The sequence below is a fragment of the Pteronotus mesoamericanus genome, unplaced genomic scaffold, assembly GCF_021234165.1.
Source record: "Pteronotus mesoamericanus isolate MK-2021 breed Mesoamerican mustached bat unplaced genomic scaffold, CSHL_Meso_final contig_73, whole genome shotgun sequence".
In the NCBI taxonomy this organism is placed as follows: Eukaryota; Metazoa; Chordata; class Mammalia; order Chiroptera; family Mormoopidae; genus Pteronotus; species Pteronotus mesoamericanus.
This window is the reverse complement of record NW_026555245.1, coordinates 10,622,665-10,641,934: the sequence shown is the minus strand read 5'-3', so window position 1 is coordinate 10,641,934 and position 19,270 is coordinate 10,622,665. Positions and strand designations below refer to the sequence as shown.

The 19,270-nt window shown below is 40.1% G+C and overlaps 1 protein-coding gene across 1 annotated transcript in view; it reads left to right on the top strand.

Annotated features, from left to right (window-relative positions):
• Nucleotides 1–19,270, top strand: part of PCSK5 (proprotein convertase subtilisin/kexin type 5) — a 413,154-nt gene that overhangs the window by 323,036 nt on the left and 70,848 nt on the right. The window contains 3 exon segments of the mRNA XM_054583010.1: nucleotides 5,668–5,804; nucleotides 10,841–11,047; nucleotides 12,140–12,208. Of these exon segments, the coding sequence (XP_054438985.1) occupies nucleotides 5,668–5,804; nucleotides 10,841–11,047; nucleotides 12,140–12,208 (413 nt within the window).

Below are 19,270 nucleotides of genomic sequence, written 5' to 3'. Positions count from 1 at the left end.
TTTGTCTCTTTATTCCCCCACAGTGATCAACATATAGTAATAGTTCAATATATGTGTGTTTTATTGAACTTTATGAAGTACGTAATAAATATCAGGGGCTTGGTTCTCCAGATAGTTCACTCAAAATGAGAAGGGAGGGCGGGAGGGAGGGAAGGAGCGAGGGAGGCACAAGAACAGTCTTAAGTATCCTCAATGGTAACGATGATAACATTTTCCAAGTGTCTCTTTGAGGTATCTATGCCTCTAAATATTGAATTTGCTTTAAAGCGGCTTCAGGGAATACGATTATATAGACAGTTTTCGGAAAAGGTCCTATTTCTCCTCTAACTCCTTACCATATCAATAATCAAATTCCATTGCATGTTTGGACATCTTTGAACAAAGGGGACATTTAGCAGTTGTTTAATAAAGCACCAACCTTCATCCTATATACACTCCAGAAGTCATGACTGCCTCGGGCTCACCAGAAGTGAGAAAAACTTCTACTACTATGAATGGCCATTAAAAAAATATCTAAGCCCACTGGTACAAGATCAGAGGTACACCTCCTGGGCCATTTGGGTAGTTTAACTTGTTTCAGCAGCCCATGATTTAGCTTTTGAGGAAGGAAATGCATGTATATGAATCTTGAACCAGGATGTACTCCTAAGGAAATCTTGTTCCACAGGAAAAATTTTCTTTTCATCTCTCTGAGCTTACTCGTTTCTTTTCCCCATTTCTCTTCCTTGATGTCAGTTACTTGCAAATATGTCCAAGAACGGGCATTATATCATGGCAATGAACTACCTGACTTCTTTGTTTACCTGCATTTTCCTGGAATGGGGTTGAGAAGATGAGAAGAAAGAAACCACTTTAAAAGATGATGTCAACTTATTTGTTCTTGAAAAGTACACCAAAGTATTTGCCAAAATATTTCCTTAAGTGGAATCAGGTCCATTCAAAACAGTCTTTTTATTGATCAATTGATTTTTAAGAGAGAGTGGGGGGTGGGGAGAGACATCAGTTTGTTGTTCTATCTATTTGTGCATTCATCAGTTAATTCTTCCATGTGCACTGACTGGAATCCAACCTATTACCGTGGCATATGGGGGCGATGCTCTAAACAACTTAGCTGCCCAGCCAGGTCTCAAGACATTCTTGAGCACTTGGTTTCTGTCCAGCTCTGAGTTAGGTTCAAGGCCCATGAATCCTTTCACGTAACTCAGAAAGTCAAAGTCAAGGGAGGGTAACCCACTCAGAGACAAGCAATGGTGGGGCAGCTTTAACCCCCTAGGCCTGAAGCGAAAGATGCAGCCATGAAAGAGGAGCTGCCTATACAAGGGTGAACCCAAAAGAAACTGGAATTATCTTCTGGAGGGCAGGCCTTTGTATTATAGGCTTTCCCCACTAGGTGGGTGTTCTAAGAACCCATCTGTATCGGCGTGCCAGCTGGCGTCGTGGTGAGAGGCTGTGTTCAGTTGGCTTCAGTGAAATTTTTTTGAAGACTCTTTGAACCCATTTGCCCATCTCATGATGGGTTATTTTCAAGCACACCTGCCCATGCCTTGCTGAGTGTTCAGCATTTTTTGACCAAAAATGACATGACCTCTATGCCGCACCCTCCCTATTTACCCAGTCTCCTGTGGAGCAACTTTTTTTTTGTTTTCCTGGATGAAAAAAGTCTTCAGAGGAAAATGTTTTGCATGTGGAAGATGCAAAACAAAAAAAGGCAGGAGCACTAAAAGGGATCAAAATCGATGAGTTCAAACCTGTTTTGAGCAGTGGAAAAAATGTCTCAACAGGTGTATTGCATCAAATGGAGAGTACTTAGAAAGTGACTGAAATTTAAACATGTAAGAATAAATACACAATTTTTTCATAAATAAGTTCTGGGTTTTGAGGGGTCCCTCCTTGTAGAAACTGGAGCTGAAGAGAACACAGCCACTCCAGAACCATGGAAGGAGGAAGCAGAGTTGCAGCGCTGGCTGGAATAAATACTCCAGTCTCTCCTCCCACCTACAGATCCTGCTGGTGTTTCTCCTGGTCTTAAACTAAGCAGAGGCCAATGAGAAACACCACTTGCAAGTGAGAAGTGAGCTTGGCGATGCAGTGCCTAGTGAGCACATCTCCAACACAACGCTTGTAAACGGATCCGGGCAGCAGGAAGGGGAAACAGAATAACCAGGATAGTTGGTCTCCTCGAGTTTCTTCTTATCCTTAAGCTTTTGGATATCTCCAGTTGTGGCAGAATAAAATTCATCCCTAAAGGAGTCTAACTTAGAGGTAGTTTCAAAACCGTATGAGAAGGAAGTGAATCAGTGGGAACTGAAATGAAGAACGGCCATGTGTTGACGATAACTGTTGCAGCTGAGTGAAGAATAAATGGGGATACTGTGATGCTTATTTTATATGTGTTTAAATTTTTCCATAATAAAACTTAAAAATAATTTAACTCTGAAGTTGTTTTACTGGAAATCAAAAGTTTAAGAGCCCTCTCTTCAACTTCTAGTTTTCCCTTTACATTTTCATCAACTCTTGGATTTAGATTCTTCAAGATCATTGAAAACTTGGAGGAAGTTTGTCTCTGCTATATAACCCATAGAGCTCTGGAAGGCCACGGTCCTCTTTGCCCAAGCTAATCTCCCAATGTAGCCCTGACGTAGTTAGAGTCGATCAACTAATTAAAAGCATTTAAAAGTTACCTCTGTTCTTACCGCCTCTTAAAAGTTTTATTCGATGTGTTTCAAACAATTCAGAAAAAAAGGCTTTTTGCAAGATTTCATTCTGTTAAAACATTAAAGCACCAATAAGTTACTTTAAGTGCCCTCATGATGGCTTTAGTTAGGCCAAACTAACAACCAGCTCAGAGGACCAGCTAACTCTGCCCTGGCATCTCTTCCACTCCAGTTCACATCTCTCTCTCTCTCTCTCTTTCTCTCTCTCTCTCTCTCTCTCTCTCTCTCTCTCACACACACACACACACACACACACACACACACACACACACCCCTGGGGCTTCTGGAGAATTCAGTGCCAATGTTGAGAACATCACCTCCGCCCAGCTTTTTGGCATTTGGTTTTGCCGCCTTCTTCCTTTCCATGAGCCCTGATGGACCAAGAACTGTTCACTGCTTAGAGGAAGGCCAAGAGCATGTGTGGCTTGGGAGAGAAGTGCTTCCCTGTAGAGATTAGCTTGCCTGAGTGTCTGAGAAATGCCCAGATGGGACGACTGCTGATCTCAGAGGTGGCTTGAGCCCCATGGAGCCCAGGGCAAGGTATCTATTCTCCTCCACTAGGAAAGATTTGTTGGTATGAGTTCAAATCTGTGCCACTGGAAGTGGTACTTTTCTTTAAGTTCATTAGTAAGCTTTCCTGAGGGTGTGTTGCGGGGGTGGGGGGTGGTACGGGGGAGGATGTAATTCAGTGCCTGCACTTAAGCATGGCTGTTTTCTCTGCCTTTCAATCTTTACAAAGAATTTTTGTTCTTATAAAAACTGGGTGTGTCCCCTGTGCTTTCCTTAAGGTAGAGGTAGACGTGATCTAAAGCACAATTAAGTGCTTAGTATTTTCTTAAAATTAAGCACTCAAGTAAGAAAGGCAGCCCAGTACCAGCATAAGAAATATGACACCATGTTTCACCCCACCCCAGTTTCTGGATTTTAAATGGTTCCCTTCGTTGAGGGTATCAGTTGCCCCTCTCAAGAGAAATAATTTCTCCCTCAACTAATCTGTCATATCTTTGTATAAAGGACAAAACGATGATGTGCTCTCCATCCCCTTTTCTTTTAGCAAGAAAATGAACCTTCACAAATAAACATGTTCCATTCTTTTTTTTTTTCCGGCAGAGCGTCGAATAGCTTCCTTGTTTAAAAACCTCAGAAAGCGCTTGCTCAGTTTTTCTTAAAGGGAGGCTTTTTCGTTTTGATTTTTTAACTAGCCGCATCCAAATTATCCCTTGAAAATTCCTCTAGCTCAGAAAGCAGAGGCAGGGTGGGCCCAGGATATTCCAGGAAGGCATTAGTGCCATCAGCTAAAAGCCTGGGCTGGGAACACAGTCCTCTCAGCATATGCCATGGGGCAGGGGATCTGTTTTGACAAGGACAACCAGATGTGTGCGCCTGTCTGTTTAGGGCTAGTCTCCACGCCCTGCAGTGGGCCGAAAGGATTGCTCGCCCCAGTGGTGCTGGATATGGTGACCAGAACCTGGGGAAGACGAGAATGAGGTAGTTTTCTGTTTTATGCTGTTGGCTTTAATCCTGTCCTGTGTCCAAATAGATGCAAGTGACACAGAACTTCAGAGAGCAGGAACAAGATGGAAGGCTGCCAGTAACATGCTCTTCGGCCAGCCTTACTCCACTCCAATTTCCTCCAAGCCTGGAATTGAAATATCTATCCCTATTTTAGGGCTGGCTCTACCTATGCAAACAGTGCCAGGACCACCCCAGGAACAAGTGGCATGAGGCCTACGCCTGGCCTTCCATGTGATGTACAGTGTGAGTGGAGAGAGGTGGGAGAGAGGCTTAGATGCCAGCATTATGACCTCAGTAGCATGTATGTACTATGTACTCAGTTAATCATCCAACTGATACAACAATTACTACTCTAAAGACACTCTACAAGACATCAATTTGGTACCACCTGTATTACATAGGGATCATTTAGCAAACTACATAGAAATCCATTCAGACTATGAGTGAGCAGGAGGTGGAGCTGCAGTTCTCCAAGTGTGTTCTCTAGGCCAGCAGCATAAGCATCACCCAGAAACTTGTCAAAATACACATTCACAGCTCTCCCCACCATGGAGCTACTGAAGTAGAAGCTCTGGGAGTTGAGCCCCTCAGCTCACCTCATCTATTCATATCACCTGACTCTTGCACTTGGACAATTGTCAGTTTTTCTGGGCAAAATTCTTGGATATAGTTTACTTAATCGCATTTGCTCTTAGGATTACTTTACAAGGGAAAAAAAGAAGTGAAAAATGAAAATATTAGCCATAACACTATGATACATATTGTATGTGTATGAAACCAAGGGTTTTAGAAGCTTACCTGCTATCTGTGCTGTCCTCACAAGTGACTGAAAACATGGTCATAAAATAAAGATGTGGTATCCTATACTTCAGGAAGTGCTTGCAAAAATGACACACAAAATCAGACTTCATTGATTACTTGCCATATGCATAGGCCAAGCTTATAAGGAGCACCTAAGCTGTACGATAGTTCTTCATTCTACCCTCTGAGAGACCTGAGAGTTGACATTTCCCTTGCAAAGTGTGAGCATGTTCATACCTAAAGGAAGAATATTTTCTCCAAGGCCCTTGGATTCGAATTTCCAACTAGTGTCTTGAAAGTTCAAAGACCATTATCTGACTATGGGCTGGGTTTGGCTGGGGCCTACAATATGGGTTTAATCCTGGCGGGCACTGATTAGCATATTTGCAACCAGAATCAGGATTGCATCCCCAGCCCGTTTCTGGCATGCCTGCTGTTGGCTCCAAACCTTGGGCCAAGGATATGTATGTGACTAATAGTCTACATGGTCTAAAATGGTCAGTCCCAGGCATCCTTGTTGTTTCTAGAACAATGAAACCAAGCTTGTGCAGCAAAACGCAAACACTACATGTTCTAAAACTTAAGACTATTCCAGAAAGTCACCCTTACAAACTCTAAAAGTCTGCTTTTCCTCTAGGATTTTTGATGATGGCCGCTGCGTTTTGGACTGTCCCTCAGGCACACATGAATTTAAGAACCAATGCCATCTATGCCACTACACCTGCCAAGAATGCCAAGGAAATGGGCCCTTCAACTGCACCTCCTGTGGAGTAGGTGAGGGCGTCTGGTTGGTCACTTGTTCTTTGCTGCTTCATCATTTGGTTTGGGACATTATTTGGTTTGACTCAGAAGCTTCATCTCTGGGGAAAAGGGGTTGAGATTAGACAGCTGTTCATTAGAGAATGTGATCAACCAAGTTTCTGCTTGTTGTCAGGACACAAGTTTACATTATTGTAGACTCGCTGCCCCTGAGGAGATGAGAGAGAAGCTAAGCGATGTCTTTCCAGAGGAGAAGAAAGAAAGGGCATCTGAACATGATGTCAGACATGAGACAGACAGTAAAGCTAGGGTCTGTTGAGGTAAAAGTGAAAAGCTTAGGAAATTAGGGCAGACACATTCAGCCTTTCAGAGAAATATTGTAATAGAGGTCAGGTCTAGGTCTCCTCAGCCAAGGGCTATGCCATTTAGAAGTTGTCAGCGCCCTGTGAGAACAAAGTAACCACTTCAAAACACAAATATGACCTTCTCTTCCTGGTTTAAACAACTCAAATTTATGCTGTCATTGGATTATAACCTACAACCTCAAATATCCTCTGCTGTTTGACCACTGATTCCTGTCCAGACTCTCCTCATAGGCCTCTCCCCTACTTTGTCCTCATGTGGGACAGATTCATATTTTATTTGACCTACATCAAACATTTAAAATATAGGCCAAATTTTAAAATTGGGAAATTTCAAAGAAAAACCTGGGTTTTTTGTTTCTCTTAAAAACTTGAAGCATCTGGCAACACTGGGTCCACGTTCCCCAAATGGTTGACTGGAGACAATCTCTCCACAATCCCACCACTCTGGGCTTTCTCACTGATTGCGAGGCTGTCAGTTGTCCCCATCACCATACTTGCATGGCGTTTCTGGTGGAAGAGAATTATTTATCTTCCTTCCTGCTTGTAATAAAATCGAGAAAAATGAACAAATTGGGAGTATCATGCTTTTGTAGAAAAATGGGAAATAACATACTTCTTTGTATAAATTAAAATTACTTCTTTGTATTTCTTATGTACACAAAGTATATATATGTTAAATTTTATCTCCAGCCTGCTCATTCTGTTTCTTTCCTCATTTATAAGATGGTGTTAATGGTTGCTGCTTTTTAGGATTATTATAAAAATGAAATAAGACTAAATGAGATAGACTAATAAAGCACTTAGAACAGGGCTGGGCCCTGGCTGGTGTGGCTCAGTGGATTGAGTGCTGGCCTGCCAACCAAAGGGTTGACAATTCAATTCCCAGTCAGGGCGCATGCCTGCGTTGTGGGCCAGGTCCAATAGGGGGCACGTGAGAGGCAACCACACATGATGTTTCTCTCCCTCTCCTTCTTCTTCCCTTCCCCTCTCTCTAAAAATAAATAAAATCTTTGAAAAAAAAAAGAGCAGGGCTGGGTATATAGGAAGCACTCAATAAAATAAATTAGCTTAATATTTCTACTGTTATTATTTATACTTCCTTATTCCTATGGGCGTTTGAGTTTCTCCAGATGTTCAAAGACTTCACTTAATATATTTCCCACTCATTGTCTGCCTGACCTCTTTCTAGTCATCCTTTAGGTCTCAGTTCCAATGCCATTTCCTCAGTAAGGGTTGCCCTGCTCTCCTTGCCTAGTTTAAGCCCTCTTCATATGAGGATGCTTGGAGCCCTGTACTTCCCACTTTACAGACCTCCTCACACTTGATACCTACCTTGTCCAGAAGACTATGCCCTGTAAGAGCAGTGAATGTTTACCTGTTTTCTGTTGTATTTTGAGCACTAGCACAGTGTCTAGCATATGGACAGCACACAATATAACTGAATGAATGAATGGTTCAGTAGAAAGAACATCAGTAGCAGCAGTGAGAAAACCTGGGTTCTAGCTCCTCACTTCACCTCAAGTTTCCCCTTGTTTGCAAAACAGGGAAGCACAGACATGATGGCATCAAAAATCCCTTTCAGATTTAAAACACACTGACTCTTCATGCATAGTACAAATTTAAGGAGTAGCTCAAATGCTAAACAACTGTCTACAATGTTCTAAGTATCCTATCACTGCTTGAAACAATCGCCACATAAAATGCTTTGATTTTTTTTCTGTTTGGAAGTTTGCTTAATCCATTATGTTAACAAAACTTTATCGTGCCCCTCCCATTATAAGTTACTATACAAGTTGTCATGGAAATTACAATCAATGATACTTGCCTTCAAAGAGTTTACAGTCTAAAAGAGGGGTTTGTCCTCATGTATTATAAAACAAGAAAATACTAAAAATCGAATGAATGGTAGGAATCTGACCACAGGTCAGAGAAGAAAACACTCTTCAGCTGCAGTGAGCAGAGGAGGCTTCCTACAGAGGGTACTGTTGAGCAAGCTCTGATTAGCAGGGTTCTCTGCTATTAAGAGCAAAAGCCCCTAATACTGCTAGAGAAGGTGGATGATTGAGCTGATGCAGTTCTGTATCTACAGGCTTTCATAAAACACTGAAAATCCTCTGGCTTGGAAGTCCCATCTACACGCCTAAGTCTCTCCCATTATTTTGTAGGAATGTTGCCCCTTAATTGTAAAATTTTGTAAAAATGTAAGTCTGAAAGCTTTTAGACTTGCAGGTCTCCAGCTGTTGGTGAAGATTCACTCTAAATTGTCTTCCCCATGTATTCTCTACCAAATTGAGCCAATAACTACAGGAAGCAGAATTTATTGTCAGAGTCCCACAGCCTTTCTTTCTTTCCTTCTTTCCAGCAACCCTCTCCCCTCATGCCCTCCACCCTCAACCTTCCTTTCCTCCTGGAGGCATCCAATGTCTTCATACTGGCTCACCTTCTCTTCTAACAAAATCAGCTGCCAAGAGATTAACTGGAATTAATTAATTCCAGTAATTAAGTGGAATTAACTGGAAAGAGTTAATTACTTCAGTATAAATGAAAGCCAATCTAAACCTCTTTTGGAGTTCCTGAACTTTAACCCTTGTCTCATACTGTCACATGAAAGGTTTGGCAACTATCAAAAATATCTGCCCTTCTATTATTACAATAGAACAAGCTTCTCCTACATATAATTATAATATTTAAATTCTTGGCAAGTAGCCAAAAATGTATGCATGAGATTTAAATCAATAGGGTATCCAAATTATCAAACCAAACTTAGCTGTCATACTGCTCAGGCTATTAGAAAAATGTTCAAATCTTGTCATATTCTTGGCCAAGCCTATGGGTAAAGCTGGCCATGGTCAAGGCATCTAAGTAACCCCCTCATGGAGAGTCTGAGTATTTTAAATACCAAGACCCTTCAAATCTCTGTCCTAAAAATCCAAGTTATAAAACCCAAAGTTATCTAAATTAGTAAAGCCACATCAAAACAATAAAAAATGGGACTGGAGAACATTTTCTCTAATATCTAAACCCATGATTGTTAATTTTTTTATGTTAAGATCCAGTTAGCTATGTTGGGGAAATAGGAACATTGCCAAATATTATTCACTCACTCACTCAGTCAATCATTCAGCAAACATGTATCTAGAAATCACTCTATATCAGGCTGCCTCCAAGCCTCTGGGTCCTGAGTTGACGTCATGTCAAAGTGTACCGATTGTACAACTGCTGGGTAGAGAGAGGGCAGGCTTATCACCTACCTAGATCTTCCTTCCTAGGCCTGAGAAGTCTGGCCCTCTGAAAAATAGGATCTGTTCTGAATGAGTCATGGAAATGGGGTTTGCTAGGCTTTCATAATGTGCCTGAGAAGAACATAACTTGTAAGGTCAACTCTTGTGTGGTTTCCTGACGTTCCAGGTTCCACCAGATCAGGGTTTTGTGCTCCACAACACTGGTCTATAGCTGCAGAAACACCAAATGCACACTATATCTTCTCAAAGACTCTCCTTTCAAACATGGAAAGAACAGACTGTTTTCCACCACCTCTATGGAAGCTGCCTTCTTTTGTTTTTTTTTTTTGTTCCCACAGGAACCAATAGATGTCTGGCATAAAATCGCCACCAGGAAAGAGGTGGCTTCAGAGCCCATAATCCAAGAGTGTGTTTTTTAAATTGTATTTGAACAAGGGCTTTAATTAAATAAGAAACATTAGGTTAAACCATTTGAGGGTGCCGAGTTTATGGGTAACTAGTTGAATGTTAGCAATTCCATATGATTCAATCTAACATTATACTGACTTTCAGTTTCTGTACTGGTAACATCACAGTCAGTGCTATCTTTATGCACAAATGCAGCAGACTTGCATTTTGAAGGTCAGTGGTTCTGGACCTTCATGTGACAGATCACATGATGAGTGAACAGTAGGCCCCAGTTATTTTGGGTAGCACAGATCAGCTGTTCTTCAGAACACGGAGCATATGGGCCTGATTCAGAGAAGATGGATCCTCTGAACACACTCAGCACAAACAAAAACTCCAGGAGGGTAGGGGTAGGAGACCTCTAGGTGCCCCCATATAAATCTTGCTTTTTTTGACATATGTATTTGTAACTGATTATAATATTTTTATTAATTGCAATTGTTTGTAACTAATTAGAATTTTCCATTTCACCTAGGAGTAAATTCCCATAGTTTCATGCTAGGGGTAGTGCTGATTCTTTCCTTGTAGGGTCCAGTCCTGACAGAAGTTCAGGAACTTTCAGGAATGCACATAAAGGAGTCGAAGAGGTGTGCCTTGTCTGGTGTTTCAGTGGGCTGCCATTATAGGAATTGGCAGCAGTACAAAAATTCAGACAATTAACACAAGCGTTGATTTTGCTAACAGAATTCAAAATTATTCTAAAAGACTGCACTGTCATTAAAAAAAAATGTCTATTGGTATTTGTTTATTCTCATGAGATCTCAGTCCCCCAAGAAACTGTGAGTCCTCCATGGACACTGAAAGGAGCTCAAGGAAAACTTTTCAGCTACAAGTATACAGATATTGTGCATCTCATTAAATCCATTGGTATACTTCTGGTACTATAGGAGCCAAAAGACTTGGTTGTATTATTTTTTAATAAATATCTTATGATATATTAGCTTCATGGTTAATTGCATACATTTTCCCGCTTTTTGTTGCCTCTCTATCTGTTCAGATAAACACGGTCAGGAGCGCTTCCTCTACCAGGGGCTGTGTTGGGAGAGCTGCCCGCAGGGGTTCTACCCTGCTGAGGGGCACGCCTGCCTCCCCTGCCCAGATAACTGTGAGCTTTGCCGCAGCGCGCACGTCTGCACGCGATGCACGGTCGGCTACTTTGTGGTGCCCAACAACCACACCTGCCAGAAGTCAAAATGTGGACCAGGTAAGGCTGCTCTGGAGCCACTGCCCTGTGCCAGGAGGTGGCAGGAGGAACTGTACCCTTAGATGCCCCACACTCTTGAATTGTCTTCTTGGTTTACTGTCAGTGCCTGGGATGATTTTGCATGACTAATACATCAAGTGGGAACAGTGATAGCGCCCCTCGCTCTTCCCCTATGCACCTTCTCTCTGGGTTTCCCCAGACATAATCCAAAGACATAATGAGTGTAGCTAATCACACGGAAATTGATCTTAAGTGGAGGGTTTGTGGGTAGGGTGTAGTGGAGAGAAAATTAGATCAGGATCTGTTAGTTGTGGCCAACAATTTTCCCCTTCTTAATTACTAGTTATGAGACTCTGAGCAAAATTAGTCTGATTTCTCCATGCCTTGCTTGGTTTCTTCATTTGTAAAAGGGAGAGCATAGCACCAAGATGTTTGTTGTGAGGAGCCAAAGAGATTTGGTGACCTAAAACTACCTGAAAAATATTAAAATGTTCTGTGAACCAAATATTATAGTTATTGCCCACTTCCTACTTATCTTACATAGGAAGAGGGAGATTTAAAAACAACACATTATTATTGTTCTCTTCCATGTGAGAATACTGCAAACTTTCTCTGCTCTTTATAAGAGTTATGCGTTATCTGGTGCTGAAGAGAGCTACGAGGTATTTCTAGAATAATTAAAACACATTCCTTTTTCTTCTTAATGTTTACTAATATAGTATAGGATTTAAAACTTTTTTTAAAAGTGTTTAGGAGAACAGATAAGAAGAGACAGAGCCTATTTATTTATATGCCCAATTCCATATTCCCAGAACTTACTTTTTTAATAAATAAAAGCTACAAGCTTAACTTCAATACAAGTTGCATGGTATATGGTCCCACCCTGTTCTACTTGTAGCCAATCAATGTAATCTAATTGCTTAAATTAACAGAGAAGGAAACAAGAATGACACATAGATCCTTAAAGGTGATTTTGGGTTTCATAACTGCTCTATGACTTGCTTGAAAATATGCTACACGCCACCATACTTTCATAGCAACTGATATGTCTCCACTCAAAATGAATTGTTTTTCACTCTTCTCACGGTATAGGTGAAGTCCAAGACCCAGACTATGATGAATGTGTGCCCTGTGAAGAAGGATGTTTGGGATGCAGCTTGGGTATGTCACCTTCCTTTGTTGGTTAAAGAGTTGAAATAGCAGTGTCCTTTTCCACACACGCTCACCTGTCATTCCTTCAGCAGAGACTCTTGCCGTTGTTGTCAACAGTATCACATCGATATCCATCGAGTGGGATCATTCCCATGCAAACAGGGTGGCAGTGAGAGATGCTCCCTTTTGAGGCAATGGACAGCTCACTTGTCTTCATGAAACTCAAGTTTAGGAAAGGACAGGCATCTTTTCCTCTGGTTGTTAGCCAGTTGGCAGGGGATACCTACAGCAACCAGGTTTCCCCGGTACCTGGGACTCAGCCTCTCCTTAAATTCTCAAGGTCACAAATTTGAAAATAAACAATGGTGGGAGAGAAATAAGATCAAGCAAAGAAATATGCCTAATCACTCACTTGGTATATGAAACACAAAAGCCTGTCAGGAGTTTGAGGGTTTTCCTTTGCAAAAATGAGTTAAAGACTAAGACAATCCATTGAGGACAAAAACAATGTGGTGACAGTAAATTGAAATCCCCATCACACAATTAAAAGCACTTGTCAGTCTTCCCCACAGTCTTCTAATTCACATCCCTGGCTCCCCTTCTCTCCCCGTGCACACCTGGTTCTCCCCTGGGAAGGGTTGTAGGGGCAGTCTGTACCACAGAGCACCATTGGACCAGTTGCAAAATGAAAAGTAGGGAAGCCAGCAAATTTCAGGAATGTATCTTGATGTAAATTTAGGCAAGATATTGAAACTAATTTGCATGTGGGCATGTGGATCTTTGAAAGAAAACCCAACCTAAATTAAAGATTGATGGAATAATTTCTCTTCATGGAACCTCCATGAAGTCCTGTGATTGGTTAACTCATGCTTCTAAAACTTTATTGCACACACGAATTCCCACAGGGAATTTGTTAAAATGCAAATTCTGATTCATGGGTCTAGGTAAGGCCTAAGAATCTGTGTTTCTAATAAGCTGCCCAGTGAAAGCAATGCCTCATGAAACACCTGTGAATGTGCAAGGGGTCAGGCTGTGCCAGGATAAAGTAGTCTTTTTATTGACTTTCTCTAATGGGTTTCCTTAATTCTTAAATATTACACATGAATTCTAATTTACCTGAAGGCAGTCACCAATTCTCTCTGCCTTAAATGGAATTGATGTATTTTTATAATATCTATAACTATAAAATAGAGGTTTCTAGGAACTTGAATACCATTCTCCCATTATCTTCCACTATGAAAAGGGGCATATATTACCGGACAATAAAAATAATAATGAAGTTGAACTTCAGAAGGGGATAACATTTAGAGTAAGAGTTAAGGGTAAAATGCTAATTTTCTGAGAAGCAAATTTAGACCTAAATATAAGTAATAAAAGTACTAAAATTAAAAAGATAAGAAAATTCTAGTGTCTCTTGTGAAGTGATAAGAGGTGATTGTTCTTGCAGGGAGCAAGGATAAATGTTTTTGACTATACTGATTTCCCTTTTTGCCCACCTCAGAACGCATTTGCCCAGTAGGTTTCACAACCCAGCTAATTTTTGTCATCTCCCTTTGTGCTTTTGCTACTGGGTGTTGTGTGTCCTTGCTGGCATCTCTGTGCATCATGGAGAGGGGTGTGTGTGCACATGCACATGCACACACTGCATGTGCACCTGTCAAATTTCAAACCTATGATTTCTATGATTTTGGACTCTCAGGTTTAAAGGGATGTATGAATGCGTGGGGACCCATTCAGGATCAGTGCGGATCTTGGCATGGAGGTGGGAGCGGCCACAAGCACGATCACTGGGGATCTGCTTTGTGCTCATCCTTCCCTTAGCCGACCCAGCTGAAGATGAGACTGAAGTGTAGCCAGTGGAAGATGAATTCCATAGCACATACAGGCCATGTGGGGACTTAAAATCCAAAATAACCAATATGCAAAAATTAGAAAGTTCAGTTGACTTCGCAAAGTGCTTTCAAAATACTTAGTTTACTCCTTTATGAAATTTTAGTTGTCTACTATGTGCCTGCACTGGGAATTCAAAGCTGGTACAGCAGTGACCCTGTTGTAAGGCTCTCTCTGGATGTCACAAGTGGCACTCCTGGAGCCAAATCTTTTGCCAAACAACCTATCAGAGCAGAAATAGGTACAAAGTACAGTAGGATTACAGGAAACGTGACTAGAAGATTTTAAAGGCTACTAATTTCTTATTTTAAATACTAAAATTTCTCATACTTTATAAAGTATACATTTGGGCCTTGTGTATTTTTGGATGGCCGTAACTGACCTCAGTTATCACCTTATTTCTGAAGCCTTTGTTGATCTCTCCAGTAGAATTAATTTCCTTTTCTTGTTTTCCCTTGTTTGTAGGCCAATAATAATACCTTTTACACTAATATTTGATATGTACACATCCTACTACCTAGACATTAAACTATTTGAGGACAAGCTCTGTGACTTACACACTCTGTTCCCACAAGAACTAACAGCTTGTCTATGATATAATAAATGCACAATAATGTGTAAATGTTTATTGAACTGACTTTGAGAGTTGCCCAAATGCAGAGCAGAGATGCATGGCTTAGGAGACATAAGGATTTAGATGATGTTTTCTCCAGTCAAATGTGAGTATGGGCCTTTTATCAGGCTGAAAACAAATGGCATTTTATATAACACCATTTTGTCCCAAGAGGATTTGATGCCGAATTCTTTGTCTTTCCAATAAGTATCTTGAATGGAAATCTTAACTAAGAGAAATCTAAGTCATCTAAATTATATTTGTTAAGTAATTGAGAAGATATATACATAGAATCATTTTTACTTAATTTTTTAGGCACCCTTAAATTTAGGGAATGTGGTAGTATGACACTTGAATATAACCTGAGATTTGGGGCTCATATCTACGTGGCCAATGACTCAATGATTGATTTTATTAATTGTATAATCCCTCTTTATTTCATTATCTTGTCAACAAAATAGAGGTCACTGTGCCCTTATCTTGGCTCAGAGGTAAGAAGAAAATCCATTAGCATTTGCTCACTAAAACTCCTATAGACCCTAGTCTTGGGGAAATATATACACAGATTTTTAACTTTTAAGTAATTGCAAAAAACAGGGCGCCATAAAGTTAAATGCTAAATACGGGGACAAAGACTTGTACCAACCGAATTTAGTAAGGAGGGAACCCCTGGGCACTGAAGTGGTCAAAGAAGACTTCCAGAAAGTGGGACTTGATATAAGCCTTGTAGTTTAGACAGATAAGAGTGCAGGGCTGTACTGCAGAAGGGCTTTTGACCTGAACAATAGCAGGAAAAAAGGTTTAGAGGAAAAAAATTCCGTCATGGATTTTAGGACAATAATGTATGTTTTGAAGAAGGAATAAATAAATATGAGGGAGTTGGCAAAGAGAAGTTTGGAGAGTGGTCGAAAATCATATCCTGAATTCTGGACTAACAACTTTAAAAATTAGTTTTGAAACTACTGTGGTTAAAAGGGAATAATTGAAGGTTCTTTTAAAAAGAGTATTCTAAAGAGTTGTTTTAGTAAATATTAACTTGGTAACTATGTTAACTGTGTTCAGGATCATCAAAAGGAGAAAGGCTGTAGGCAAAGAAACCAGCTAGAAGATTATTTCAAAAACCTACATACTAAGTAGCAGGAGCTTGATCAAGGGTAAGAACTAGAAAATTAAGAAGAAATAGGTTTTTAGAGTCACGTGAAACAAAGACCCCTTAATTATAGGAAAAAGATGCTTAACTTTGTTCATTATATGGGAAATGCAAATTAAAATTACTGCAACTTACCATGTCTTACCAATCAAATTGGCAAAAATTCAAAAACTTACAACACATCATACAGGCAAGACTGTAAGAAAACTATCTTATTTATTACTGGTAGCGAGACAAAATGATACAAACACCATTGAAGAAAATTTGACAGTAAATAACACATGTACATATGCATTTATCCTTTGACTTCATGACATCTCTTCTAGAAATTTCCCCTGAGAATATACATCCCACAATTCAGAACAGCATACTCACAATGTTATTCACTGTGACATTATCTGTGGTCATAAACTATTGGAAACAACCTAAATGCCCAGTCGTAGCGACTGACTGCATCAACTAAGGTACACGTACATGGTGGAGTACTATGCAGCCATAAAAAGAGCAAAGAAGATCTATATGTAGTTTCATGTATTCTGTTCAGTAGAAGGCAATGTGAAAAAAAATTTTTGCATTGTACATGTCTTTTGCAGTAATAAAAGATGATGAAATAAAATATAGTTATATTTCCTTCATTTAGTTTTTAATAAGAAATGCAAAAAAGATAAATAAGAAACTAATCAAAGTAGCTACCTACAGAGGAAGGGGAAAGGGAGCAGGAGCGAGACTTCTCTAGGTATACCTTTTTACACACTTTGATTTGAACCATGTAAGTGGTTTAGATAGTCATAACAAGTGAGACCTTATTTAGTGTACATGGGTTCCCGTTGGCCAATTTGGACAATATGAGCATCAAAATATTGATGAGAAAGAACTACAATTCATTTAAAACAGAATCTATGTCTCAATGATATTTAAAGAAGAGAAAAAGGAAGAGAAAGGGAAAACAGAATAAAGAAGAAAGCTTTTCTATACAGAAAAATTTAGCTGGTATATGCAGGGGAAGGATTAGAAAATCAACATTTTCTAACATCCTCTAGTGTATCAAGGGAGACTCACCAGTGGATGCTAAAATCATTAAGTGGAAAATTGTTTGGGAACAGGACAATCACACTCTGTGTACCTCCATAATTAATAGTTAATTACAATGGAGAGATTTGCTGATTACCAAGTTAACCAAGTTACTATAGTAAACAATACTATCATTAGTTCCTTACAACCTGTTATCATGCAGTTCTTGATGTGATAAATTAACAAGTAAATATCAGGGACACAAGTAAGTATCCCTGATGAAAGTTCCTAGACCAATGATTCTTCATTGAAGGTGAGGATGACCCCAGGGAATATTATTCAATGTTTTGAGACATTTTTTATTGTCAGGACTGGGGGGGTAGATACTTACACCTAGTGGGGAGAAGTCATGAATGCATCTAAACATTCTATAATTCTGTTAAGGAGTGATACCTTATTTATAGAAGAAAAAATATTGAAACATCTGAGACATAAAATTCATGTTTTAGTTTTCCAATAAGGCAGATATACAGTGCTTTTCAAATCAAATATAGTCACAGATCACTATTTCTTTCCCTTTACCCAAATCTCCCATTGGACCTTTCCCACAAATTTTCAGGGGCACAAAAACAGTTTTAAACAGTTTGGGTTCCTTAGAAACCCAAGGCATTACAGAATAAAATTTATACTAGGATAGCATCTCCTTTAAATTGGAAAGAAGTTGCTGATAGTAAAAGCAAAACTCAACATTCATAAAAGTTCTTCCTTGCAGTGACCAAGTGCCTAACTCCCATCGGTCCAGGGGACCTTAGAGCCTCACCCAGGTAGTTATTAACTACCACCATCTCCAGGGACAGAAGGGAGAGGGCAGCTCAGGATGCCTCTTTTCTTTAAAAGGCCAAAAAAAAAAAAAAAAAAAAAAAAAAAAAAGCAGCTTCGGAGGAAGAATTAGAACCTAAATGCATTGTCACCAGTTTGCTGAAGAAAAGAGAAACAAGCCAGCTGCATTAGACGGTGCTATCCTAAAAAAAACTTAAAACGACTGCTTTTCTTTACATGCATTGAAGCCTCCATCTCCCCTCCTTTTCTAAATGATATCTCTTTTCAAAGGTGGGGGGTTTAGAAGAAATGAAACTTAAAAAAAAAAAACCAACACTGGAAGAATTTGCAGTTTGTAATTCCACAATCTCTTATTCATCCTGACTTTCTTCATTAATTCATTCAGCAAGTATTTATTGCATACTTTGTGCTTTCTGCTTCCCCATCATTTGTTCAGTTTGCTCTACAGGTAACAGGGCTGTATGACCTACTGTTTGTCAAGCGTCATCATTCACCAGGCAATCTACTAGACACTTGGGGTAGATGATGGGTTTTCATACCTACAATCCAACGATTTTTACAAATGGAGAAACTGAAGATTAGAGAAGCATTGAATCTTGACCAATTGTAATGCATAGGGGAAATGAAAGGATTGTTAAACAGTCAGTTTCAAGCAACCTTCTGCATAACTTTCTTACCCCTTTTCACAGAGCAAGCAGTTGGCTTAGAAGCTTTTTGTCAGACGTATGCACTATGATGGCAGGGTTTGATCATAAACAACCCCCAAATCCTCAAAGACTTAAAACAATAAAGGTTTATTTCTCATTCCTGCTACATCTCCATCACGGGTCAGCTGAGAACTCTGCCCTGCATGGTCACCGATCCAGGACCCAGGCGGATAGAGTGGCCATTACCTTGTTGTGGCAGAAGAAAAGCGCGCTGGCCCTTAAAGCTTTCCCCAGAATGCAACACTGGTAACTCCCATTCCCATATTTTTGACCAAAGCAAGTCACATGGTCACGCCCAAGCTCACATAGTGTGGAGGTGCAATCTTGCCATGTGCCTGTGAACACACTAACGACATTCTCAGCATGGTAACAACTGGGCCTGCGACTGGTACGTTCCAAGGTCTCACATCGTATGTTTGTACATGAAATAGTCCCAAACACGTGCCCGCTCTGTTCCACTGACTTCTCTCTTCTGCCTCTCTGATCCTGCCCATTATCGTACCATGGCAGTGTCTGACTTTCTCCTTCTTTCAAAGAAATTTTTTTCTAAGGAAGTTGCTTTTTTTCCTTACCTGATGGAAAGTATTTCCCAAAGTATTCTATTGTCTCTGATCCCTTGACAACTAAAGAATCAAAATGAGGACCCGTGATAAATTGATGTAGTCAACAGGTGAAGGGTCAGCTGAAAGGACAGTGACCTTTCTTTACCCTACTCTTTCAAATCCCTTTTGTAAGAATAACAACATGCTGACACTCTTGCCTTTATCTACTGCCCAAGAAAAGTACCCATATGAGCCCAGTTTGGGGAATTTGGACAAATTCCTCTAATTTTTTATTTGGTCCAAGGAATATTTACTGAG